This window comes from Elgaria multicarinata, chromosome 3, assembly GCF_023053635.1.
Source record: "Elgaria multicarinata webbii isolate HBS135686 ecotype San Diego chromosome 3, rElgMul1.1.pri, whole genome shotgun sequence".
In the NCBI taxonomy this organism is placed as follows: Eukaryota; Metazoa; Chordata; class Lepidosauria; order Squamata; family Anguidae; genus Elgaria; species Elgaria multicarinata.
In genome coordinates this window covers 59,645,110-59,671,136 of record NC_086173.1, presented here as the reverse complement: position 1 = coordinate 59,671,136, position 26,027 = coordinate 59,645,110, and the positions used below count along the sequence as shown (strand labels likewise).

The window sequence follows — 26,027 nt, the reverse complement described above, 5'->3', positions numbered from 1 at the left end:
GATACCTGTGCCCAGACCATTTGGGGCCTTAAACGCTGGCTAGGCGCTCCATCACACCAGCGTTTTATTGCACTTTCATCCTGCCTTGTTTACCATCTGTAGAACTGCTGAACCAGGAAGAGGTAGGTAGGTGGGGTGTGTGCGCAAAAACCCCGCGCAGAAGGGAGCATCATCTCACCTTGAAAGGTAGAGACGGCACCCAGCCAATGAAACTCTAAATCGCTAAAATGCTAGACAACAAAACCAGAAGGGGGTAAGGAGCTACACCCATCACAATGTCCATCAACCCCAAGAACCAATGAACTGGAGGGGGAAGGAGAAGGAGATGAGGTAGGGCAGGCGCAATAGCGGAAGAGCGAACATGTGAAAAGAGATTTCACTGATATGGTGGTGATACCAGGAAGGCATGTGAAAGGGACCAGCGCTTGACACGCTCATGAAACAGAGGTGAAAATGGCGGATCGTACCTGGGGGGAAAAGTAGGTGTGATGGACCCCTGGCACCTTGAATTGTGCCTGGAAGTAAACTGCATGCCAGTATTCCTGGAGCAACATTGGGGTGATATGTTGAGAACACCTCTTCCCACCCCACACCCCCAGCAATAGCCTGGCTGCTGCATTCTGGTTGAAAGGGAGATTCCAAGCAATCTTTAACAGTAGCCGCATGAAGAGCATGTTAGGATAATCTATTTTGCATGGCTCTATCAGCTAATATGGTGAGCAGGCGAAAAGAAAAGAAAAGAAATCTGGGAGGGGAAGAGAGCTTTGGGGGAAGCCTCGGGTACAGTACATTTTAAACTGGCCTGGTAATAATAATCTCTACATGGGATTAGTTCTAGAAGGATTGCTTGGTAAATTACTGTGGCAGGGGTACAGTTTGTGGAATTAGTTTTGGTAAGAAGCATGGGCTGCGGCTGTAACTGGGAAGAGGCACAGGCTGCAGCTGTATTGGGTGGCCCATGCGTTGTAGTAAAGCTCCTCATGGCCATGGAAAAGAATGGGGAGATTTCTTTGATTTGGATGGTTTGTGGACCTAGCAAAGGGCAGGGTGAGCCTTTATTACGTGCACAGCTTCAGCACAGCAACCCTATAGCAACACTGTTTATTGGCAGGCACAGGCGACTCTTTTTCCAAACTGCACCTCGCCTCTGCAGCGAAAGAGGCAGAAATGTATCGTGTTTGCTGTGTCTCATCCTGTGTATTATTAAGACCAACAAATGGATATTTTCTTAAAGGATATCCTAGAGCCTTCTCAGAGGGACATCTTCAACCTGTTGACCCAGATGAAAACAACCATGGCAGTCCCCTTTCACAACTCAATGAAAGGTAAGGCAACCACACTCCTGGGTTGGTTCTTTTATATCATGTTGACAGAGTCAGTCACCAGTCATCCCCTGCCACCAACTCCCAATGGGAACAACATTTATTGCAGAGGAGGGAAGCTGTTCTGATACTAATGTTTCCCATACCTACACATAGGCCCTCTTCCTGAATTGTATGTGCTTTTCTTTCTACGTGCTGAATTTGCACAATTGCTCCCATATATGCTCAAATGTATTTGATGGTCATGACAATTTTTTTAAAAAGTGTGTTAGAGAAGGAAAGGAATACTTGAGATGAGATTATACAGCAACCATCTTTACTGCTAGAAATCAATAGCAATTAGAATCGTGTTTACAGTTATGAGTGGAATGATGTACATTCACATTTATAGAAAACACCAATAAAGAGACTTGTGGCACCTTAAAGGCTAACAAATATATGATTGCATAAGGTTTTCTGAATGACAGTCAACTTTATGCTGTAATAAATGTGTTAGTCTTTAAGGTGTCACAAGACTTTTTGTTTAGAGTGACCATATGGAAAGGAGGACAGGGCTCCTGTATCTTTAACAGAATTTCAGCAAATGTTATTTGTATGCATTCAGCACCTGGTGAAATTCCCTCTTCCTCACAATGGTTAAAGCTGCAGGAGCCCTGCCCTCTTTTGTATCTGGTCACTCTAATTTAGCTCCTGCAGCTTTAACTGTGGTGATGGAGAGGGAATTTCACCAGGTGCTGTATGCATACAAATGACGCCTGCTGAAATTCCCTTTTTCAATACAACTGTTAAAGATACAGGAGCCCTGTCCTCCTTTCCATATGGTCACCCTAATTAAAAGCTTCCTGCTTGGGCTTGGGCTTTGCCTCAGCAACAAAGTCTTCCTGGATCTGCTTTGTTTCTCTGCATTTTCCAGCACTGACTCCCTGGTTTGGTCCCTTGCCTCTGACTCAACTTCTGGCTCACCTCTGACAGCTGCCTACAGCTCATCCTTGACAGACAGCATCCGGCTCAAGGGGGAAGACTCCAGAGCGTGTGTTCTGGAAGGACCCCTGCCTTTTCTGCTTCTTACGTAGAAGGAAAGGACTTGAAGAAATTCCACTTTGTGGGGTGGTTTCTGCCTATAGGCAAAGCTAGGATGACCATATTATCTTTAACATCCTGTATCTTTATGCTGTAATAAATGTGTTAGTCTTTAAGATATCACAAGACTTTTTGTTTAGAGTGACCTTATGGAAAGTAGGACAGGGCTCCTGTATCTTTAACAGTTGTATTGAAAAGGAAATTTCAGCAGGTGTCATTTAGATATATGGAGAACCTGGTGAAATTCCCTCTTCATCATACCAGTTAAATAGGGTAACCATATGAAAAGGAGGACTGGGCTCCTGTATCTTTAACAGTTGCATAGAAAAAGGAATTTCAGCAGATGTCATTTGTATATATGGAGAACCTAGTGAAATTCCCTCTTCATCACACCAGTTAAAGCTGCAGGAGCTATACTAGAGTGACCGGATTCAAAAGAGGGCAGGGCACCTGCAGCTTTAACTGGTGTGATGAAGAGGAAATTTCACCAGGTTCTCCATATATGCAAATGATACCTGCTGAACTTCCCTTTTCAATACAACTGTTAAAGATACAGGAGCTCTGTCCTCCTTTTAATATGGTCACCCTAAGTTAAAGCTGCAGGTGCCCTGCCCTCTTTTAAATCTGGTCACTCTAGTTTAGCTCCTGCATCTTTAACTGTTGAGATGAAGAGGACATTTCACCAGGTTCCCCATATATGCAAATGATACCTGCTGAAATTCCTTTTTCTATGCAACTGTTAAAGATACAGGAGCCCTGTCCTCCTTTTCATATGGTCACCCTAGGCAAAGCTGTAGATGCCCGAGCACCTTGCAAGATGAAGGAAATGACTCCTTTTCTAAGCTCGGGAGCTGATGGCTGCAAAATCTAAAGCACAACTTGCCACTCCCCACCCCACGACCTCCGTAGCAGCAATCTGAGCTGTGTGCTGCATTATAGGGGGGTCGAGCTCCATTTTAGCTCATTCAGGCAGCAGATGTGCTAGTTGCCACCCAGGCGGTGGGGGTTACAATAATACTGTCTGCAGCCCTTGGGCCTGGTGGCTGTGGGCTGCAGAAGCACCGCCTCTGCCTCAGGGAGAGGATGCTCTTCAAAGCCCGCAAAAGCATTAGCGTTTGCTTAGGAGACTCATTTTATGGCCCTTGTTGCAAGGGGTGGCTGTTGCTTGCAGGGTCCCCATAGTGTCAGAAAGAACTGTTGTTATCCGAGAACTTCAGGAGGTGAATAAGACATCTCGGGCGGAGAGCTGGATATTGTTAAAAGCTTGGTGTTCTGCCCAAGAAGACACAGAAAACAGATGTCGGCCAGGGTTGCAATCCGAGGGATCGGCCCTGCATGTGCGCTGCCAGCTCTGACGTCAGCGTCTTTCTCACCCTTAAGGTTCTGAGGCATTTGGCTCTCTGCCTACTGTGGAGGCTGAATAAGTTGAGAGAGCCCCCATAGCCTGAGTTGGCCCTGCTAGCACAAAACAGAATGAGGGCTTGTATGGCAGAGGCAGGCAAAGCAACTTAAAAACGAAAATCACTTCTGGAATTCCAGCCTCAGTGTTGCTGTAACTTGGCTGACTAAGTATGTTTCCCTCTGGCGTCCCACCCTTCTTCTAAGGAGTTCACGGAGCTCTCTCGTTTCATCCTCATGACAAGCCCGTAAGGTAGAGTAAGGTTAAAGTGGCTTCTTAGTTAGGGTGACCATATGGAAAGGAGGACAGGGCTCCCGTTTCTTTGACAGTTGCACAGAAAAGGGAATTTCAGCAGGTGTCATTTGTATATATGGAGAACCTGGGGAAATTCCCCCTCTTCATCACAACAGTTAAAGCTGCAGGAGCTATACTAAAGTGACCAGATTTAAAAGAGGGCAGGGCACCTGCAGCTTTAACTGCTGTGATGATGAGGAAATTTCCCCAGGTTCTCCATATATACAAATGACACCTGCTGAAATTCCCTTTTGAACACCCTGTCTTAGTCATTGAATGAGCTTCGTCCTGAGTAAGATGGTGATGATGATGATGATGATTTATTTATTTATTTATTTATATAGCACCAACAATGTACTTGGTGCTGTACAAAATATACAAATAAAACAGCGATACCCTGCCTAGAGGCTTACAATCTAAAATCACATTAAAACATATGAAGCGGGGGAAGGGAGTCACAAAACAGAAATAAGAGAATAATCATAGTAATAAGAACAGTAAATCATGCTAAAATACCAAAAGTTATTGAAAACAAATGAGTTTTCAAATGCGTTTTAAAATCTACAATGGAACTCGTGGTACGTAGTTGCTGTGGAAGAGCATTCCAAGCAAACGGGGCAGCCAGAGAGAATGGGCAAAGCTGGGCAAGAGAGATGGGATAGGAACCTGTCTCTTTCATGATCAGGTGAACTTTCTATACACTACATCATTGGCATGTTCAGTGAATGCGTGAAGAGGTGGTGGGAACACACTTGTTGGCCAGGCCCCTTCCATGCTGACATGACTGTTGGTCAGTGCGGCCTCCACCCGGCAGTTCTGTGTTCAGCATTAGTGAGTAAAGGGCCTTAACTGCATACTGCTGGGGTTCCTGATTGGGCCGCAGTGGAGCTGTTTATGTGTAGGACTCCTCTCTCAGTCATGTCTAATCTGCGTCTCCTGGAGGACACATTCCTGCTAACCTCTCATGCATTCATTGAACACATGAGGATGTCTGTATTGTTATAAGACTGGGAGTTGAACTGGATGACCTCCCCAGGACCCTTCCAAACCTGTGATTGTAAAAAATAAATAAAAAATTGCTCAGGTGGTCAAAAAGCAGTTGGACAAGTCTGGCTGAGCACATTCTACTGTCAGGTAAACTGAGGAGTTAGGTTGCCATGGGAACTAAATAGCAGGCAGCTGGCCCTTAATGGCTGGCCTTACCAATAGCCAGCAAAGGTCCGAATAGGACCTTTCTTCGTCTCTCAGTCCCTGTACAGAAATAGAGTTTTTAGCACAGGAGGAGCTCACTTGAGGGAATGACACTAAAGGCAAAACTGAAGTACTTTGGCCACATAATGAGAAGACAGGACAACCTGGAGAAGAGGCTGATGCTAGGGAAAGTGGAAGGCAAAAGGAAGAGGGGCCAACCAAGGGCAAGATGGATGGATGATATTCTGGAGGTGACAGACTTGACCTTGGGGGAGCTAGGGGTGGCAACGGCTGACAGAGGGCTCTGGCGTGGGCTGGTCCATGAGGTCACGAGGAGTCAGAGGCAACTGAACGAATAAACAACAAAGCACAGGAGGGAGAAGTGGCAGGTTCAGAACTGAGCTGAAGCTCTGGAGCATGTCATGGGCCTAATCTACACCAAGCAGGATATTGCACTATGAAAGCATTATATAAATGGCAGGAGCCACACTACTGCTTTATAGTGGTATTGAAGTGCACTGACCGCTGTTGGGACCCATTGACACATACCATATACCGCTTTCATACCACTTTCATAGTGCAATATCCTGCTTGGTGTGGCTCCTGCCTTTATATACCGCTTTCATAGTGCAATATCCTGCTTGGTGTAGATTAGGCCATGGCGCAGGGTGTTCCTCTGGAAGACTTGATGTGGAAGCAGTAGGGTTTGGGGTTTCTGTCGGAGCAGTGAGCTGTATACCTCCACCTAGGCTCAACTTGCATATTTGTAAATAAACACAAAGATTACAGAATGCTGTAAATTTGCACAGTGGCCTCATTCTAAAGGGAACCAAACCCAGGTAGAGGCTGCTCCCCTGGAAATTCTCACAACTTGGAGAATTGGGTTGTGAGTAACTGTATGAACACCCAGCCTATCTTTCTTGGCAGGACTTGTCCAGGGTATGAACCAGATTTATTTCAGCTGAAGCATGGACTCCACTAAACCAGACCAACAAACCACTGGATTTTATTTAGAGACCTCTGTACATAAAAGGTCCACAGAGAATAACTGAATAATCCAGCTGGTCAACTCTGCTTGTCAAAGAAACTCATCTTTTACTTTGACACACCCAATTGTGATTATTTATTTATTTATTTATTGCATTTTTATACCGCCCAATAGCCGAAGCACCCTGGGCTGTTCAAATCTCAGGATAGCTGCCCCAGCTATTACATATTTATAAGAACTACTTGTTAGAAATAATCTGTGTCTCAGACGTTCCTTTTACTCCCAGATGAGTTAAAATCATGTTGCTCCCTAAATTGGCATATCTTTTTAATTTGGCCTTTCAAATGGTCTCTACTGGTGTTGATGTTTTAGCATAGCCTTCTCCAACTGGTGCCCTCCAGACATTTTTGCAGTCCTGTTTTGCTTCAGGCAGCGGAATGCCCCCCCTTTTTTAATATTGAAAAGTGCCACATGGATATTCAGGGGGTTACCTATTTATTGATAATAAGTAAAAGAAAATACTTTTATTTCTGTGAGTGGCCAGTCACGAGTGTGCTATAAATTGCTCATTCAAAGAAGCCCATAGTGTTATATCCTGCTTTTTAATCACATTTGTAATGATTTGGCACAAGGTGTAGATCTGGCCCAGTTAAAAGAACCAGATAGGAGGAGGTGTGAACACTCTAGAACATCTCCACTTCATGGTTGCCTGGTTCCTCTACGGGAATATTTTTTCTGTGAAAAGTGAATAGAGATTTTTTTGGAACAAATCCATATTGCAGTGTGTTTGGATATTTTCCCCATCTGTGGCTTTTGTAGAAGATGGGAAGCAGGGGTCCTTGTGTTGAGGATGGGAGATGAAGGTGGGGGGTGGATGGGACATAAGGAAAGGGGGGTGTTTTCCAGAGATGATTCATTGTAGGCCTCATCTAATATTAACCTTAGTCTTTTGTAGAGAACTGGGAGGCTCACCCTAGTACGGACAGACAAACAGATTTAAACTTGTTTGCAATAAAATCTGTGAATCTTATTTTGAAACACTAGCAATTTCTGTAGTGGCGTTCTGTTCTTTGAAAACAAGAAGCCCACAAGTAAGACATATGAGTGCAATAGCACCCACACGACTGTGTTCCCCAGGAACTGGTGTGAAGAGTCATACTGTCTCCGATACTGGAGGTAATACAAAGCCATCATGACTAGCAGCCTTATCCTCCCTGAATTTGTTTAATCCACTTTTAAAGCTGTCCAAGTTCACTGCATCTTGTAGCAGTGATTTCAGATGTTACAGTGCAATTCTCTTATTGGACATGGCAGCATGAGCTCATTTTGGCTGTTATAAGAGGGGAGTAATAGAAAAAGCAGTATTAGTCCCAGTCAAAAGCAAATGGACGGTCAGCAGTTGTCAATTAGAAACATAGACTAATATGAATACAGACTGCACCAAGCTTTGAAAAATTGGCATATTCAAAGGATGAAAAGACAATCCAAATCCTCCACTACAACAACAGCTTTGCATGTGCTTTCAACATGACAGAGGCTGCAGTTCCTTTCTGCAAGTATTCCATGGTACCTTACATGTGAATCCATGTTTGAACCATGCACTTCTGAGTGTTTCTTATTTCCAGAGGAGGAACTGTGTTAGTCTGTTGCAGCAAAAGCAACAAAGAGTCTTGTAGCACCTTAAATACCAGCACATTTATTATGGGATATGTTTGTGGAATTCAGTTCAATTAATCAGATGTATGAAGTGTTTTTCTAAGTTTGCAGGTACACACAACCAGGCATGTGTGTGCTTGTCTGTGTGGTGGCGAGGATTTTAAGCAGTGAGCTTAGAGGAAATGAAATGCAAACATTGTGGCGGTTGTCACAACAGCCATAACATTTAAGCTTATGTTGAAGCTTAAAATCCTTACAGTGACCACTCATAAAGCAGTGTGGATTATCATTTTTGTGAATTGCCCAGACAGCTTCAGCTATTGAGTGGTATAAAAATGTAATAAATAAATAACACACACACACTGACCAAAGAAGAAACTACATCATACATATTCTGAACATGTGTGCAACTAATCTGCTTGAAGTCATTCCTACTTATTTCTCTACTCGTAACCACTCACAACATGACCAGTTCCATGCTCCTCCCTCCCCCCAATAGAAAGGAACCAGCTGCAAGAGACTAAAATCCACAGTGGAGGGAGTCTTGCCATTTGCTTGCTCACAATCATCCCCTCTCAAGCTTCTTTCCCACTCTCTGGGGAAAAGATAGGAATGACCAATATCTTTTTTCCCTGTGGGGAGAAAACCATCCAGGTGGGGAGCGGGGTGATTTTGAACAGTCAAACAGTAGGAAGGGAAAGTGTTAAGCAGCCAGACTTCAGCTCCCAATTTCAGCCTCCCACTGCTCATCTCCCCCCCGCCCCCCATCCTGTTCATTTAAAAAAAATCAAAAGGAAAAATTGTGGAACTGGCCATCTTGTTCAGCTCAGGTACCACGCTGGCCTGCATATTACTAGTGCTTATTACTTATGTCCATGACACAGTTTTTTCATCACTAGAATCTAGATACCATGTGGTATAATGCTAGGAACCTCCTTTAGTATTTACACATTTATGTAGATTTATGATTTTCAATCACAATGTACCACTCAGGGCAGTGAAAAGGTTTTAATTATAGATATTATCATTAGATACCACAAACGTCATTTGTGAACCCAGCTAAAGCTGTTTAAATAAGTTGGCATCTCATCATATAATCACAGTTATTATTATTTTAAAAAATCACATTTAACAATTAATAAAGCAGCGAAATTACAGATTGTTGATTGCATCCAGGACGGAAACCCATTTTTTCATTTCTGGTGTTTAACAGTAGAATTTCAGGGATTGTTGTTGTTGTTGTTGTTGTTGTTTTGCTAGAAGTTCCCTGTCCTCGCTTCCACCCCTGTGATGAGAATAGGACTGCCTCTTATGTGGGCCTAAATCTTAGTTGGCAGCAGTCTAAGGAAGGCTCCTGGGGAAGGCCAAAAGTTCTCTGTTCTTGATAGGGTGCCTTGGCTAGGGTTGAAGAAGGGCTGCAGAAAAATGTAACCCAAGATGGTGGTTGTTTTTTAAGTTGAATTTTTTTAGTGGATCGCTTGGTTAATATCTATTTCCCTTTTGCATTTTTGATATGCAAGAAAACAGCCTTCCAACAGGAATGCTGGCATGAGGCTGATCTGAAGAGCTGTCTGCCAAACCTCCCCTCTGCTAATATTTCCAGCTATCTTTGCTTCTAAGGGACAGGTCAGACATCCTTTGGGGTTACATTCTGCGACATGCGCAGGCATCTTTTCTGCCTCTGTATTCATGAGAGCATTAGAGTCTGTGAGTCCATAGTTCTGTGATGTTTGCCATCACAATTTCAAAAATGACCTGCATTTCTAGTTAAAGTTCCATCACACGGGGGTGGGGGTGGGGGTGAACATACTCCGTACCTTCGCTTCTCCGCCTGTGTTTTCGTTCCTCAGTTACTTCCTCTCAAAAGAGGAAGTATAGAACGAGCACGAGGTCCATTGATTCCGCTGTTCTAATGGCGCTGCAATTCCAAGTTTTTTTAAAAAATGGACTTAATGAGGGGTTTCTTTGTCGTGCGAGGAAGGCCAGAAGGGGAGGAAGGCATGCGGGAGGCAGACGACGTCATATGAGGGACCTGAGCAAACTCCATGAATGCCCAGTAATGAGCATGCAATAAAACACTTGTCGGATGGAGCTTTTATACTGATCTGGACAAAAGAATCCTGAAGAGCAAATGCAACCTTAAGATGACTCACAGAAATGATAAACAGAGGAAACTATGGGGCCAATTTGTTTCAGTTCATTTTTGATCAGAGTTTATCCAGTTTGCACCTCCTGAATTTGAATGTGGACCCAAATGCTATCTGCAGTCAAAGTTGTTTGTTACACACAGGCTGTAGCTAGACCTAAGGTTTATCCCAGGATTGTCCTGGGGTGAAACCTGTTCATCTAAGTGCCACACAGGGCATCCAGTGCTCAGGCAGGGACGAACCCAGGATGATCCTAGGTTAAACCTTAGGTCTAGCTACAGCCACAGTTTGCAATGCAATTTGTGGAAGAAAAAAGTGCATACGTTTGAAAAGTGTGTATGAAAAAATGTGTGCTTTTAATAATGGCACAAAGCATACATTAATCAATGGAAGAAACGACATACATTTCAAAAATGTGCACAATTGATGTGTATATTTTACACACAAATGTTCATGCAAAAAGAAATAAACAGGTGAGACTCTGATATTGACATGGGTCAGAAGGAGCTTCAAGGTGGAATTCGGAGAATCTCAATGAGCTCAGGTTTTGCTGCTTTGCACATCCCATGAGTCAATGAGGGAAAGATGGTCATACAGATGTTTGGACCAGGCGCAATGGATGTGGCAAGGAGGACCAAGAGACATAGTTCCGCCCGCAGGTGAGAGCTAGCTACCTGCGATGTTGGATTCTCAGGATTTCTATCCTGACACATTGTTGTACCAAGTTCAGTAAAATAAGGGTGAAGTCTTCTATAATGTTTTGAGAGTGGTGAATGTGGTTTGATTATGCTGTTGCTGCCTTCCAAATGCACATATATTTTTCTGAGCTCTGTGAGGAAGCTCTGAAAGGAAGAAAAAACATTTTGCAGGTTTCAGCATGTTTCAATTTAAACAGGGAAGACATTGGCTGTAGTGGATGCCTGTGACTCAGAGTCCATGCCATCAAAAACACAGCTTTTGCTGCAGCTATTTTGAAAATGTGTGTTTGGGTGTGTTTGTAAGTTTAATTATTAATGTACATAGGGTAGGGTTAACGTTGATTAGTGAATAAAAAGTTACTTTTTAAATATGGATAAAAGCACATTGTTGGACAACATGAATTGATTGCTAGCTTTTCATACATTGTCCAGTTAATAGCCATAGCTGCCATGTAAAACTATACAGAGACTATGTACATTATTATTTTATTTATTTATTTATTTGTTGCATTTCTATACCGCCCAATAGCCAGATCTCTCTGGGCGGTTCACAAAAATTAAAACCATTCAAAGTATAAAACAACAACAACTCTGTGAGCCCCTGCCAAAGGGAGTGAGGCAGGTGGCTACCAGGAGGAGGGCCTTCTCTGCTGTGGCACCCCGGCTATGGAATGAGCTCCCTAAGGAGGTTCACTTGGCACCTACATTGTATGCTTTTAGACGCCAGGTGAAGACCTTTTTATTCTCCCAGTATTTTAACTGTCTATAAATAAATTTAACTTGGTGTTTTAAATTTGTAATTTTGCATTGCTGCTGTTTTTATCTGGTTGAGCTTTTATATTGTATTTTATATTATGGTTTTATACTGTTGTTTTATACTTTGAATGTTTTTAATTTTTGTGAACCGCCCAGAGAGCTCCGGCTATTGGGCGGTATGGAAATGTAATAAATAAATAAACAGTATAAAACTTCATCTTGTATGGCTGCAACATGTTGTAATGCCTATCATTTACAATTGCTTTTGTAAATTGCTTGGCAATTTTGATTAGGTTCTTTCTTTCAGCATGTAACAAATGTTTTAAATGTACAATTTATTTCCTAATTTACCTCAGAAATGAAAATGATAAATCAAGACACTTGGAATTTTGAGACTTTTTTTTTTTTTTAAAGGCAACCACCTTCTTCTCAAAGCTAGCTGAGGCTCACTGGGGTTTTCAAAACGGGTTTGAAGGGATGATTCCGTTCTCCAATCTGGGCCTCTGAAAGGCCTGTTTGTTCCAAACCGTTTATCCCAAATTGCAGACCCAAAAGAAACAAGCTGCGCTTTGCTGGGGCAGTATTTCAATAGGCACTGACCCATTCAGCACATGTCAGGATTTGAGCACATGTAAGCAAGTTCTATTCGAAGGTAGCCAGCCAGAACAGGAAGCTTCAATAATTGCTATCAAGCCAAGCTGGACACTGGGCTGTAGCCACCACTCGTAACACTGGGAACTTTACACCAACTTTACAGATTGCTACACAACATCATGCTGTGTCTTTATGAGTTCCAGGGAGAGGCCAATTTCAACTCAAGCTTGCTGCTTGCTCGGTGGGAGATAGGGCTGTGATTACTGGCGTCTGGGGCAGCCCGGCAAAGCAAAGGAGGGAGACAAGGAAGGGGAACCCAAAGTAACCCGCTTGGTTCTTGTGGGGAGACCAGGCAAGAAGGCAAAGCTGCTGTGTTTATTTATCTGGTTTTCGCCATGAAGGATAACAAATTTACACACAACCTCAGTGCGCAAGACAGCTGCCAATGCTTAAAACAGAATTATTGTTTCATTCAGCAGTGAAAATAAGCTCAGCGCCAAAGACAGCATGTGCTCCCGGAGCAGAGGAGCCAATGTGATCGAAGCTGCCCGGTGAAATTATTTCACAGGGTGCAGACTTTTATTTATTTATTTGTTCATTCATTCATTCATTCATTCATTCCTTTGGAGCTTAATTCTCCCTTTCTCATGTCAAGACATGCAGGACTTCATAGCTTTTCTTCTTCGCCTGATAGGGATTTGAGAAGTGATGGAAAGTGGCCTTTATTTAACCAGACACATAGGCCTACCACACCTCTGGCTTGGGGTGGAGTAAACATTATTTCTATTTCATTTCATTTCTATACTGCCCAATAGCCGAAGCTCTCTGTGTAGTAAAATACAGCATTAAAAATACAGCACAAAAATTTAAATATCCAATATTTAAAACAATTTAGACAGCATAAAGTACGACACCTGTTTTGACAGCTGGCGTAAATGCCCCGTGCTATGCCACGAAAAGCCTGGGAGTAGCGTGCGCCAAAAGGAACACAATGTTGGCGCCAGGCGGGTTTCTGTGGGGAGCTCATTCCATAGACGGAGGGCCACCACTGACTGTATCTGGAAGAGCCCCTTGGTAGTCAAAGTGATGGTGAAGATGGAAAGACTTTATTTGTGTGGATTGGAGGGGCATATTTCAGTGGAAAAGCAGCAGGCCAAGGAAGGTGAAGAGAACCCTCTCCGCACCATCTCTCTGCTTTAAATTGCTCTCTCGTAAACTTAGCCAGAGAGTGACCCATTGGATGGGCAAAGCATGAGCCCAATAACTGATGGAAGCAGGTCCTGCTTGTAAACCTCAGTGATTCCAAGATGATGGCAGATGTGAAGTAAGCCTAGGGGAGGAAGCAATGTTTGGCCTTTGATTTTCTGGGGACTGGAAAAAGTATGCTTTCAGTTTATTTCAGGATCGAAGCCTTGGGATGTTTTATAGCATGCTCATCACTGGCCATTCATGGATGTTCACAGGTCATTATGGTGACGACCTGAACTTCTTGCACATCTCCTGCAAGAAGTTTCCTAGTTTTAGCAATAAAAAATAATCCTCAGAAAGCCCGAGTTTTTTGAGATATGGCTCTCAATTTGGAGGTGAAAAACTAGCAGGGAGGGAAAGGGTAGGATCCTTCCCTGTTCCAATCTCTCATTGGGCACTGCAGCCTGGGTGGCTGCTTTAGGATAAAAAAAGAGAACTTGTATGATGGGGTGGGGTGGGGGTGTTGGGCTTGAGCAGCTGTTAGCCATCTTGGGTGCTATATGTCACAAGGTGGGTTATACCCTGAAATAATAAATTATACACGTGATCCACATCCTGTGTTGTCTCTGAGCCTTCAAAGGCAAGTTTCACAACAGTGCCACCTAGTGACGACTGCCATAACATGGGGATGGCCATTCCCTCTCAAGTAATTTCAGGGCAAATAAAATGAGCCACCATTGGATTTCTCTACGGCGCAGCAAGGGTCCTCAGCCTTTTAAGCCAGTGCCTTTTGCAAGTCCTCCATTTGCACTCCTAAATCGTGTCAGAAGGAAGTTAACGACAACCAGATTTCAGAGGTTTTCAAACCTGGAACGTATTAGGACCCTTGAGCTGGCAGTACGTTCTCCCCAGCGTTCACCGGGCCTTTCTGAGTACGGTTGGAACTCCAATGTCTTCAGACCTCAGTCTGCTGTGAAAGAGCAGTGCTGGAATTTTGAGCTGGAGCCCTGGGGAAACGCCGTCTGGATCGGCTGATCCCTCTCTGAACGATCCTGCCAGCCTAGCATGTAATTTTTAATGCCATGTTGTGTTTTCCCTGCTTGTTCTCCGAGCTCACAAAGCAGCCTTTGTTTGGGCTGCTGCAAGCGCTTCCTCTCTCGGACTGATTGGAAATTGTGCAGTCACTTATTTTCAAGGTTTCACTGTCTGATGGTCATGGGGGAAGTGCCTGTGCAAGCGGCCTGGGCAGAATCCCACTTTGGGAACAAACGAGTAAGCAGCTGTTGAATGATGCTTCAGTGCCAGCTTGCTGCTGAAAGCTGGCGAAGGTTTGCTCTCTGAGAAACAGGGACACTTGGGCAGGGCTGTTTTGACCACTTAAGCACCATGGAGGTGAGAAAGCTTGACTGCAGGTCAGACTTTTTGTCCACGTAGCCCAATTCGGTCTGCTCTGACTGGCATCAACGGCTTTCCAGAGATGGGGCCAGGATCTGTACTACTGCTTTATAAGGGTATTGAAGTGCATTCAAAACTCACATACCATTTCCAAACCGCTTTCAAAGTGTTATATCCTGCTTGGTGTAGATCTGGTCAGGAGGTCTTTCCTATCAGCTGCTACCCAACCCACTTAACCGACGATGCCAGGGATTGAACCCGCGGGGCCTTCTACATGCCAGTGAGCTACTATGGCTCCTTCCTTAGGCAATTGCCTGTGGGAGCACAATTTCGAGGGGTGGCCAATGGGAGAAGCAAGGAGGATTTCTTCCTCATGCAGCTCTGCACACAAGTGGAGTGGACCCTAGAATCTTCTGCCGTGTCTCTGGGGCACACTCTTGGTTTACATGGAATACCCTTAGCCCAGCCTTCTCCTACCTGGGGCCCTCTAGATGGCTTGAGACTGCAACTCCCATTCATGCCCAGCCAGCATGCTGCTAGGCATGATGGGAGTTGCAGTCCAACACATCTGAAGGGCAGCTGCATCTAGAGGGCCCCAGTAGTATTTATATTTAAATAAATAAATAAATATATTTATTTGCGACCATTCATTGGGGGGAGGGTAGCAAAAGAAATTGCACCCGAAAATTGTGGGAAGTTATGAGAATTTTGGAGATTTCTTTTTAGGGTGGAGTGCTTACCTTACTGAAGGAGGCTGCTGGGCGGTGGGGTGGCGTGGGGTGGCCTGCACTCCTTATTTTATCATTTACCCCTGTTCTGTTCTTGCAGCCTCCCTGGCTGTTTGAACTTCCTGGAAAGGCTCCTAGAGGATGTAAGCAGGACTTCCACCTTTGGGTCTTTCTAGTGCTGCTACCTGCTGAGGGCCAGAAAACTGAGTGAGGCACTTTTGGTTTGGTTGTTGTTAAAAGTCCTTTGAAGAAGAAGAACTCAGCTTTCAGGCATTCAGCAGGCAGCAGCATGGAAGGCCCTAAAGGTGGAAGTTCTGGCTAAGTCCTCTAAGGTAGCGGTCTTCAGTTGGTCTAGACTCGAGATCCACCTCGGACTCCCATCCTGCAACGTGGGACCCACTTTCACAATTGTCCAACATGGTGGCCACTGCTTTTCCGCAACCCATCTGGACTGATCTCGCAACCCACTTTTGGGTCATGACCCACCAGTTGAAGACCACTGTTCTAAGGGGCTTTTCAGAAAGCACAAATAGCTTTCCGAAATTCTCAAAATCCTAACGAAAGAGGCAGAAAAAGAATCGCCTCTTTCCCTTGGAAACGGAAGAGGTTGTGAAAGGACAGGTGGGGTTTGGGCACAACATCAGGCAGCAGGTTGGGGAAGGCCAGCTTAGCCTATCCTACTTCGGGCATTGAAAAACCATCAACTTCATAAGTTAGGTGGTTGGGGAAAAAGCGAGTTTTTGCTGTTTTCTCCTGCATTAGGAAAGGACTGGGAAACAGGATGCAAGACGAATGTAACATGATAAATAGCTCAGCCTTCCCCTCCCTCGACCTTCCTTCTAGCACTGGCCGTTCATGACTGATTTTCCCTAATTGTCACATGTGGTTCACCAAACCTTCCTCCCATGGAGATGTGAAAGTTGATGCAGCTGAAACACTTCTTGACCCTAGAGCAGAAGATACTATGGAGGGTTGTTAAGCGGAAGGAAGCTAAGCAGAGGTTGTCACCCTGCAAATAGAGGCGGTGTGTGTGTGTGTGTGTGTGTGTGTGTGATTACAAGTAGAACAGAAATGTATGGCCTTTCTTTCTTTCTTTCTTTCTTTCTTCCTTCCTTCCTTCCTTCCTTCCTTCCTTCCTTCCTTCCTTCCTTCCTTTGGCAGGGCTTATGTGTCTTCTTAACAGGCAGAATTTAAACAGGTAATTTCCCCCCCAACATGGTGTCATAATGGGGGGAATAATTTTACTTCCTACATGTCTGCCTGTCATGCAGATATTAAAAGGCACAAGAGCGCTGCCAAAGGAAGAAAGCTGGCAACTTTTGCTGCTATTAGGTACTTCCTTTATTTCCATCCACAGTGCCTACTACTGGGTCTGCACTATCTTTATTCCTTGCATGGGTCATGCAAAAGCTAAATTGCTAACTCCCTACCCCGGGCACCAGAGTGATGATGGACAGCTCTTTCCAACAAGGAATGGAGTATCAGCGAGTGTGCCGCATGCCGTACAAATGCATGGCCTTGTCCTAAATTGACTCTGCCATTATTATCTCCCTCTTTATGTACTTGCTATGGAAACAGTGCTAATATTTAAAGGGCCTTGAGAGGTGCCCCTGCATTCCCTCTACAAGGTGGGAGGGTGGCAGAACTCCTTGCTGGTCGTCCCTGATGTCTAGTCTGTAACCAGATGCCCATATTAAGTCATTTCAGATGTTGTGCATGCATTGAGTACAGGGTTAACTTGTATCGACTGCTATGTCTAAGGAATCAGAACAGTTTCCCCAGAGTGCAGTGCACTAGAGCAGCCTTCCCCAGGGGGTGCCCTCCTGATGTGTTGGACTACAACTCCCAACATGCTTAGTCAGCATGCTGGCTAAGAGTGTTGGGAGTTGTAGTCCAACACATCGGGAGGGCACTTAGTTGAGTATGGCTGCACTAGAATTTAAGTATCTGATTATTGCCTTTATCCAGATTTCCTTCTGGAATTTAGGAGTCTTTGGGTGGGATCCTAGTAGCCGGGGGGACGTTGCCGCTTGAAGGATCCAGCCACTAGCTTTGCCACGCCATCTTAAACAGCTTTATTCAGTGCTTAGGATTGCAAGTCAAACCCTGGAGGTCTATTCTTCACTGTTTCCTCTTCTTAGCAATCGTCCTGTTCCACTTTTTTAGAACATCCCCACACATTAATCCCTCCCTCCCAGCATTTGTATGCATGAGAGTTGCACTTGGCAGGGAGAGGGGAGGGCAATGAGGGCTGCCTTTGCCCAACGGTGACACCAGCACTGGGGGCAGCAGTGGCGACTGCACAACTCGGACCAGCGCCAGGGTCCCTGGAATCTTTCAGATAAAGCTTTTTAAAGGGGCGGGGTGGGGAGAGTGGGCAGGAGAAAGGAGAGGAAGAAAACCAGGCTGGCTGGGCTCATGTTCTAAATGGTACTTTTTAAAATTAGCACAAATGTGCTTCGGCGATAAAACAAAATGTCCAGCAAAGTGAAGAAGGGAACGGGCGGAAGAGAGGGACAACGGAGACTTGAATTAGCCTGGCTTCATTCACCAATATTGTTACATCTATTAATGCACAATCCTAGGCATGTTTAGAAAGAAAAAAGTCCTCCAACTCCCAGCATTCTCTAGCCAGCCTTGGGAGTTGGAGGACTGTTTTCAGTCTAAACATGCATAGGATTGTGCCCTTAGATATTGCATGGACACAACAGCACTGCATCCACTGCAGTATGGAACCTCAGTTGTATTTCCAACGGCAGATGGTTAATGAAAAGCAATAAATGGGTAGCGCTAAAAAGGACTAGGGCAGAAGCAACCTACATCTGCAACGGTGCCCCGGCTAGGGTTCCATCAGTAACCAAGTTACTGGCTGAGATTCTCATGTGGATCTTCACCCATTACTCTATATTCCATCGAATACATTCAATACTTTGAAGTGCCAACAAAAAAGGGAAATAATTGGGATGCCCAGCAAATGAGAAACAACTGTGCCTTTATTCAACTTTGAAAAGCTATCCTCTGGGAAGGGCCTCAGGCCAGACTGATGCATTATGTGGCAACATAATGTTTCCTGGCCTGTGCTGATGCACTCCAATAGAACCATGGATCTGAAACCACAGCTTGGGGGAAAGTGGCTGAACAAGGGAGTTGCAGGAGGGGAAAGCAGAGGGGCAGTGCTAGTTTCCGCCTTACAAATTGCCATATCAAATGCTGCTTTGGAACATCTGGGGATTGGAAGTGTAACTTGGATACATCGTGTGTCTTTCCAAACCTAAGTCTGGCACCAACCAACAGCTCTGAGCAGTGAACCAGTGGAAGATCAAGCTGCCATCCTGTGCACACCTAGACAGCCTAAATGTGTGGAGGATTTCAGCCATAGGCTTTTGTGGGTAAAAAGTACTTTCAACAGGGCCGGCGTCAAGGGTAGATGTTGTTTGGGCGCCTGCCAAGGGCCAACACCCCAGCAGTGACCCATGGACAAGAGCGCCCTGGAATTGTTCCTCCTCTTCACCACTGCAACCTGCTTGTTCACCTGCCCTCTCTCTGACCCAAACAATGGTGGCATTGAGAAAGAGGGGCAATAGATGTTATTGCCTACTTATCTACTGGCTTTCCGCCAGTCAAACAAGCAAGTGGTCGCAGCGATGAGGAAGAGGAGGAGGAGCAATAGCAGCTGGTGAGAAGGAAGACTCACCAAGTGAGAGGCTCCATTGAGGGTGTCTTTCTCATATTCCCTCAGAAGCCTGGAGCCAGCACTGACTCTCTTCACCAATTTCTGGGCGAGGGGACATTGGCTGGGGTGGGTGGGGAAGGTAGTTGGAAAGGCAAATTCTCAGTCACGTGTGAACTGTTTGGCCTTTGCAGCCTACGTGGGCTGTCATTTCAAAGCATGGGCCATTGTGTCTTTGGGATAGCAAGCCCTCCTCAGAAATTCCAGAGGCCTTTCCCTAGCCATCAATATCGTTTCTGTTATGGCTTGTTCTGTTGCTTGTCTTTGACAGCGAGACAAAAAGGGGCCTTTGTGTGAGGCCTGAAAGGAATAGCCCAGTCCCACAGCCTGCCTGCAATCCTAATGTCAACTATTTGTTGCCTTGACATTTCACATAAACAAGTTCTCCCCATCCCCCACCGCCACCACCCGCCCCAAATATCTGCGAGCAACGTCCATCTGCTTGCTCCTCTAAGGGCTTTCTTTAGCTTTGCTCCTCAAGAGCACAGTACTGTTAGTCCCAGGCCACTGGCAACATACAAAGCTGTATTACCCACACAGGGGAAAGGCACATATGAATGCGCTGAAACAGAGACCAGGGTCACATGTCCTTGATAGGCTTTCCCAGTAGAAAAGTGATATAGGAAGAATTCCCCAGCTATCTTACTCAACACATTCCTGGTCATGTCTAAGGGTTGTACAAACGCAACAGCGGGAGAAAGGGAGCGGGCTTTCTTCAAAGAATATTAGAATTAAAAAGAGAAAATAGTTCTGAAATGATGGGGCACTGCTGGGGGGAAAGTGTGGTTTTGCAGTTCTTTTAAAGGACTACATGTGTGCTCATTTCCTCCAACAGATAAGCATTCAACTTAAAACAAAAAATAGAAACCATTCCAAAATTCTGTCAGTGGGCGCATAGGAAGGAGTGTGCATGGTTTGCTCATCCTCAGTCATGTCACAGGGACTATGCAAGGGGTGTCCAGGTTAGCGGCACATGAACAGGGATGAAATTCGCTTACATTCATATTATTAGCTTTGCTCGAATGAGAGCAGAAATTGAATTCTCGGGAATTCTTCACAATTTCCCGAACTTGCATTTGTGTTTGAAAGTGTGCACTTGTGCAAATGCGTGTTTGGTGCAAATCCTGCCCCCACTCCATTTGCATTTTCCTTGAGCCTGTGGAGGGAAATGCATATTTTTACAATTGGTACCAATTGTGCATTTTTTTTTAAAAAAAAATGTGCATTTTTACAACTGGGACCAATTATGCACTTTTTAAATGTGAGGTTTCCCTGATCACACACACATACACAGACACTTTCATTCAGGAACACAAATAAGGCAAAATGAACTTTGAGAAAGAATTTGGAGAACATCAATGAACATGAACATTGCATGTTCACCCATCCCGAACTGATAATGGAATTTAAAGAGCACTGATATTTATCTCCTAGTGTGACTGACTATGCTCATTCCCAAGAAAATCCATCCTCAGGAGCTAACATTGGAGACTTTTGTTTGGTGATTTTTTTAGACTGGGCTGTATCCAGTCACAGACTGAAATTCAGATACGTATGTATGTGTGTGCGTGTGTGTAGGGTAACTACTATGCCCAATCGAGGACAAGTGTTTTCCATTCATCTGGCTCTTCATTCTAAAGTGAACTCAAGCATTTGCCACTCCCCTTTCTCCCCTCATGAGTCTCTGGAGACAGGAGTGCCTTCCGACTAAGGGGCCCAGAGTGAGTGAATATGGAAACCACATGGCAAAATAAATAGGAAGCAAGCTATGGGGCCCTACAGTCTTTTAATGTGTGTGTGTGGCAGAGGGGAGGGGAGGCAAAACATATGCTGCTTTTAAACAAGAAGGAGAAGGAAGGAGTAATAATAATAATAATAATAATAATAATAATAATAATTTCATATAGCATACCCAAAGTTCCCTGTTTCAAAGTATAATTTCCTTTCCCCTCGTTTACTTTTACTACTTGTTCTGTGCCCTGTCAGAACATGCTGGGTTACAGCCAACAGCTTTAACTTTATTTCCCCTCTTCCAACCCCACCCCCTGCCACACCGCAGCAAATTGTCTTTAAATAGAAGAGTGCGAAAAATTGCCTCCATGCCAGCTTCTCTTCAGAATTAGAAGCAATTATCCATTGTAACGTGTACTGTTGGATAGGTTGCTATAAAATTCGTATCCCCTCTCTCCTATACTTCTGCTTGAAGATGTGGGACTTTCTCTTTTTTCCTTTTTCATTCACTGTTAGGTTATGAAAACTCTCAGCATATCAGCAACCAATAGGCCTTTCTATGGCCAGCTCCTAGACCAAGGCTACCCAATCATAGGGGGAAGTCTTCCAAGATTTTGTTTATCTGCGACGTTTTGTTTCAAGGGATTTTTTCCCCATCGAATGGCTTCCTGCTGTCCCCAGTAAACACAATCAGTCTGATGGACCTGACACAAAAACGAAGTGTTTCTTGGTTGGGGCAACCACAGGAAAGAGAAAACGCATGCAGAATGCTAGCCAAGCATTAGAATTTTATAGGCGCTGTGTGAAAGGTCTCGTGGCAGGATAGGGCTTGGTTCAGTGAAACATCAACAGGGGCCAACACTGGAGAATGGAAGGGTTTGGGGGGTAGGGAGGGGTCAAAGTATAGAGACTACAGAACTGCATGGTAAAAAAAAAAGTTGTCTGAAACTTTTCCATCAGTGGCCATGTCACCTCCTTCTTGTCATGTCAGTGGAGCAGATTGCCCTGGAGGTGCTGGCCTTTACTCAGTTAGATGTTTTTTTTTAAGATGTGGTGATGGCCACCAAATCAGATGGCATTAAAAGGGGATTGGATAAATTCCTGGAGGAGAAGGCTATCAATGGCTAATGGTCCTAATGGCAATGTCTATTTCCAGTGTCAGAGGCATTTCTTTCAGGAAGGAGACATCTGTAACTTGCATAAGAGCAAACTTCAAAGTATTTGCACCCCATGCGAGGAAGTATGTCCCTGGTAGCAGCACAGCAGATGAGCCAAAGATTCCAAATGTGGCAGGCATAGCTGTTAGACTGTTGTGGTAAGGTGTCATGATGCAGTGACAACACAAACTTTCTGGCTGACTCCATTTCACTCTGATATCTGCCAAAATGGATTTAGTGAAAGCCGTGAAGAGACACAGCAGCTGGAGTTGGAAAACTGGGTCTGAATCTCACAGTCACCGTTCTATAATATTCTGTCTCTTGGTTTTCTTCTTTTCTAGACCGGTTTTTGCTGACAGGCAATATTGGCATCCCACCCCATCTGATCCACAGCTGCCAGTGGCCGGCCTACACCACTCACACATCGCCCGTGGTCAAGATGCTTGTGGAGCTGGACAAGTTAAGAATTGCCAAATTCCTGGGAAGACAACAGGTGAGCAGTCCAGGACCCCACAGGAGTGAGAGCATCCAGGCTCACATAACCCAGAAGAAATACATCCGTGGGTCTCAGGAAGCAGGTGTGGCTGCAGAACCAAGTCCAGCACTGTCACAATTCAGCATGATTGTTAGTCCCTTTGGCTTTAGTGATGTCTCACCAAAGAGTTATAGTGGCTTTGGGGTGCCAAGCAGCTTTTCACCAGTGGGATCTTCAGCTACAGGTAACTTAGTCATTTTTTCCAGGAGAAGAGCCCCTTTCCGTGTGTTGCCAATGAAAGCTGCCAGATGATGCCAGCAACAGCAGGAAAGCACAGAAGGTGTAACTGCAGAAACAGTTCCTTCGTATTTGGGCTGCTCTCCACTGCCCTGCATTAAAATCTCTTGGCAACTAACATTTATCTTTGGACATTTATTTTCTTTAGAAATCAGACTAGAGGATTCCCATATGTGGCTTATTTAGAGAGAAAGAGAAGAGAAGATTAGCAAGTCAAAGAGGAAATAGAAACAGGGGTTCAAACATTAGAGGCCTTTCACACATTCACAGAACACAGTAAGCACAATGTCCAGTGCAGCATTAGGCCTCTGCCTGACCATCATGGTGCCATTCTTGCTTTGGAATGCTTTGCCTTCACCTATTTGACATGATATCTAAGTGGCATGTGGATACACATAGAACCCGGTTGCATGGGTTTGGTACATGCAATTTCTCACTCTTGATTTTGAGGAATAAAGGTTGTCTTATGCGTATAAAGACAGGAGGAATAGAGATCGTCTTATGCAGATGCTGGGTGGGTAGGCGGGGGTGAGGGCAGGACTGGCGTGATCCTACAGCCCCACTTCACATTGAGTTTACCAGTTTGGTAGATGTGCAAATAGGCCTATAAACGTTGGTTATGAGCAGAATCACAGCAACTGCACATTATTGAGCAGGAGAAGAATTGCGTTGAAAGGGTCTTATGTCATACTCCAGTGGGAAGCCCATACTGAAATGGCGGTGCTTCTCTGCTTGTTTATTTCAATGATGTATGCGCAGAATGAGATCACTCAGGATTGAGCTCTCCATAATGCAATTAGGTCATTTTAGACTCTGGGCGTATTAACCCCACACACTCACCCACAGAAGCACACACATTAGATGTTAATATGTATTGCCTCTGGACTTAATGGTCTTATGACAGGATCTGGCAAGGCACACACTCTTTAGATGATAATGTATATTACCTCACTTTGCCCCCACCACATTCATTCTGCTGAGTGGGATCCTAGACTTCTGCCCCAGCACCACTGTGTGTTCTTAGACAGTACACTGAAGAATTACATGAGGGTACAGCGATGAGTGAGAACATGAGAAAAAGCATCCAGAGTCAGCCCAAAGATTTCATCTTCATGGGGGTTTCCATAACCAAAGCTCTTCAAGTTATGAGCTTGTAGGTGGAAGATCCCAATCTTATCGTATTCCATAAAATGAAGACAGAAAAGCCTCCCTCTCATAATAGGGATTTGCTGCTCCTTTTCTTGCCCTCAATTATGTGGAGGTAAGTGGAAAAACATCCCCATCTTGTAGGAATTGGATTAATAAAATATGGGAGCTCATGGTCATATCCAAAATTATTTGTGAAATCCAGGAGCACAATCATCAAATTAGTTCTGACTGTTTCCTCACAATGTGGTTTCCATTCTTCTCTTTTATAAAATCCACCGAGGAAAAAAGTTGCACCCATATCAGTTCAAATGTGTGTCCTCTTATCTTGATAATAGTGGACTGCCCAGTTTTTAGTCCCTCTGTGTGTATGTGTGTGTATGTGTTGATTCTTTCATTTATTATTTTGCATTACAATGCTCAAGCTGACTGTGTTTGTTCAATGCATATGTCATTTCCAAGAACTGAATAAATATAGTGTTTAAAAACCATGAAGGTCTTTGTGTCATGAAGGACGATTTTAAAATGGGGGCATCCTCTTTCTTCTGCCAAAGGTTCTTATACTAGCAAGCAACTTTGAGGAATACATTCTGAAGATATTGCCTTTCCTTTAATATTTTTTCAGATGTCCCTATTTGGGGGTGGGGGTGGCTTCAGATTGATTTTCCACCACCCAAGAGAAAGGAGTCCAACTGTCCATTGTCATCCAGCAGCATCTGGCATTAGTGCCAAATGAACAGTGGAGAACAAAGAGTTAATTGGGAAAGACTCCCCCCCCCCCCCAAAAAAAAGAAGTCATCAATCTGGCTATAGATGTGTCAGCCCTCACTGGTAATTACAACAGGAACCCCATAGCCCCTGCTAACTACCGCTCTAAAGAAGCTTTATTGTGCTGGGTGAGTAGATTGAATCCAGGTGTTCCTGTTGGTGTACTGACAGAATCCAGGTGCCACATGCTTTGTTTAAGTGGTATATTGACTTATTTTACACTAACGACAATGTGATCTGGTTTGCACCCAACACATACAGAGGCAAACAAAAGGTGGCCTGTGTGAAAGGCTGAAATTCTGTGTTTTTAAGCAGCCAATTTGTGTTTTCAATATTGTGCTTTTAGAGCTGATGGATATTGGAAATGAGAGCCAAATTAGGATGGTTTATAGCTTCCGTGTTCAGAAGAACAGTAACTTTGGTGGTAATTAAGGGCCATGAGTCTGTTTTGTGGGGTAAATTCTGCTGGACCGGGTCCATTTTTTTCTTCCATGCATAGTACGGCATGTAGATGGACCTCCTGCTTCAACTTGGACCCTGATTTGCTGCTTCAGAAAATGGCTCGCTTTGCTTGGACCAATTTGGAGCTGAGCTTTAGAACTCCAGTGATTTGTGCTTCCCACTGGCTATCATGGGAAAGACAAAAACAGCTAAAACTCCCCTCCCCTTTTTGGTCAGAATTGGGTGATAGTTGCAGGCATAGTAGCCTCTCAGGAGAGGATGATGCCTAATATTGGAAATATAGGTGCAGTGGATTTTCTGATAGGTGCCTTAATATTCTGATTTTCTTTTGAAAAGAAACTGCTAATGACTTTTTCAGTGTCTGGGCAGAATTTGATAAAATTGCTAGGACAGCTTAGGGTGACCATATGAAAAGGAGGCCAGGGCTCCTGTATCTTTAACAGTTGTATTGAAAAAGAAATTTCAGCAGGTGTCATTTGTATATATGGGGAACCTGGTGAAATTTCCTCTTCATCACAACAGTTAAAGCTGCAGATGCCCTGCCCTCTTTTAAAACTGGTTACTCTAGTATAGCTGCTGCAGCTTTAACTGCTGTGATGAAGAGGGAATTTCACCAGGTTCTCCATATATATAAATGATACCTGCTGAAATTCCCTTTTCTATGCAACTGTTAAAGATATAGGAGCCCTGTCCTCCTTTACATATGTTCACCCTAAAATAGCTGGCCCTTCTGAGGGAATAGATGTCGAATTTCAGAATGATAGCCATAGGGTGGATTGTGTAACAACAACCTTGATAGGAAGATTCTGGGGCATTCCAGTAGAA

The 26,027-nt window shown here is 44.4% G+C and overlaps 1 protein-coding gene across 1 annotated transcript; it reads left to right on the top strand.

Moving 5' to 3' along the window:
- The first annotated feature begins 1,057 nt into the window (after positions 1-1,057).
- LOC134395359 (CMT1A duplicated region transcript 4 protein homolog) lies at positions 1,058-25,172 on the top strand. Its single transcript, XM_063121521.1, has 3 exons — positions 1,058-1,325; positions 22,396-22,773; positions 25,087-25,172. Exons 1-3 carry the CDS (start codon positions 1,217-1,219, stop codon positions 25,170-25,172), a joined length of 573 nt encoding a protein of 190 aa, XP_062977591.1. The 5' UTR covers positions 1,058-1,216.
- The last annotated feature ends 855 nt before the right edge of the window (positions 25,173-26,027 follow it).

Excerpts from the sequence above, each read along its gene's own strand:
- LOC134395359 (XM_063121521.1), top strand. The coding sequence starts at position 1,217 with ATGGATATTTTCTTAAAGGATATCCTAGAGCCTTCTCAGAGGGACATC. Across the intron at positions 1,326-22,395 it reads CTTTCACAACTCAATGAAAG|ACCGGTTTTTGCTGACAGGC; the intron begins GTAAGGCAACCA and ends CTTCTTTTCTAG. Across the intron at positions 22,774-25,086 it reads AGTGGGATCTTCAGCTACAG|AGCTGATGGATATTGGAAAT; the intron begins GTAACTTAGTCA and ends TTGTGCTTTTAG.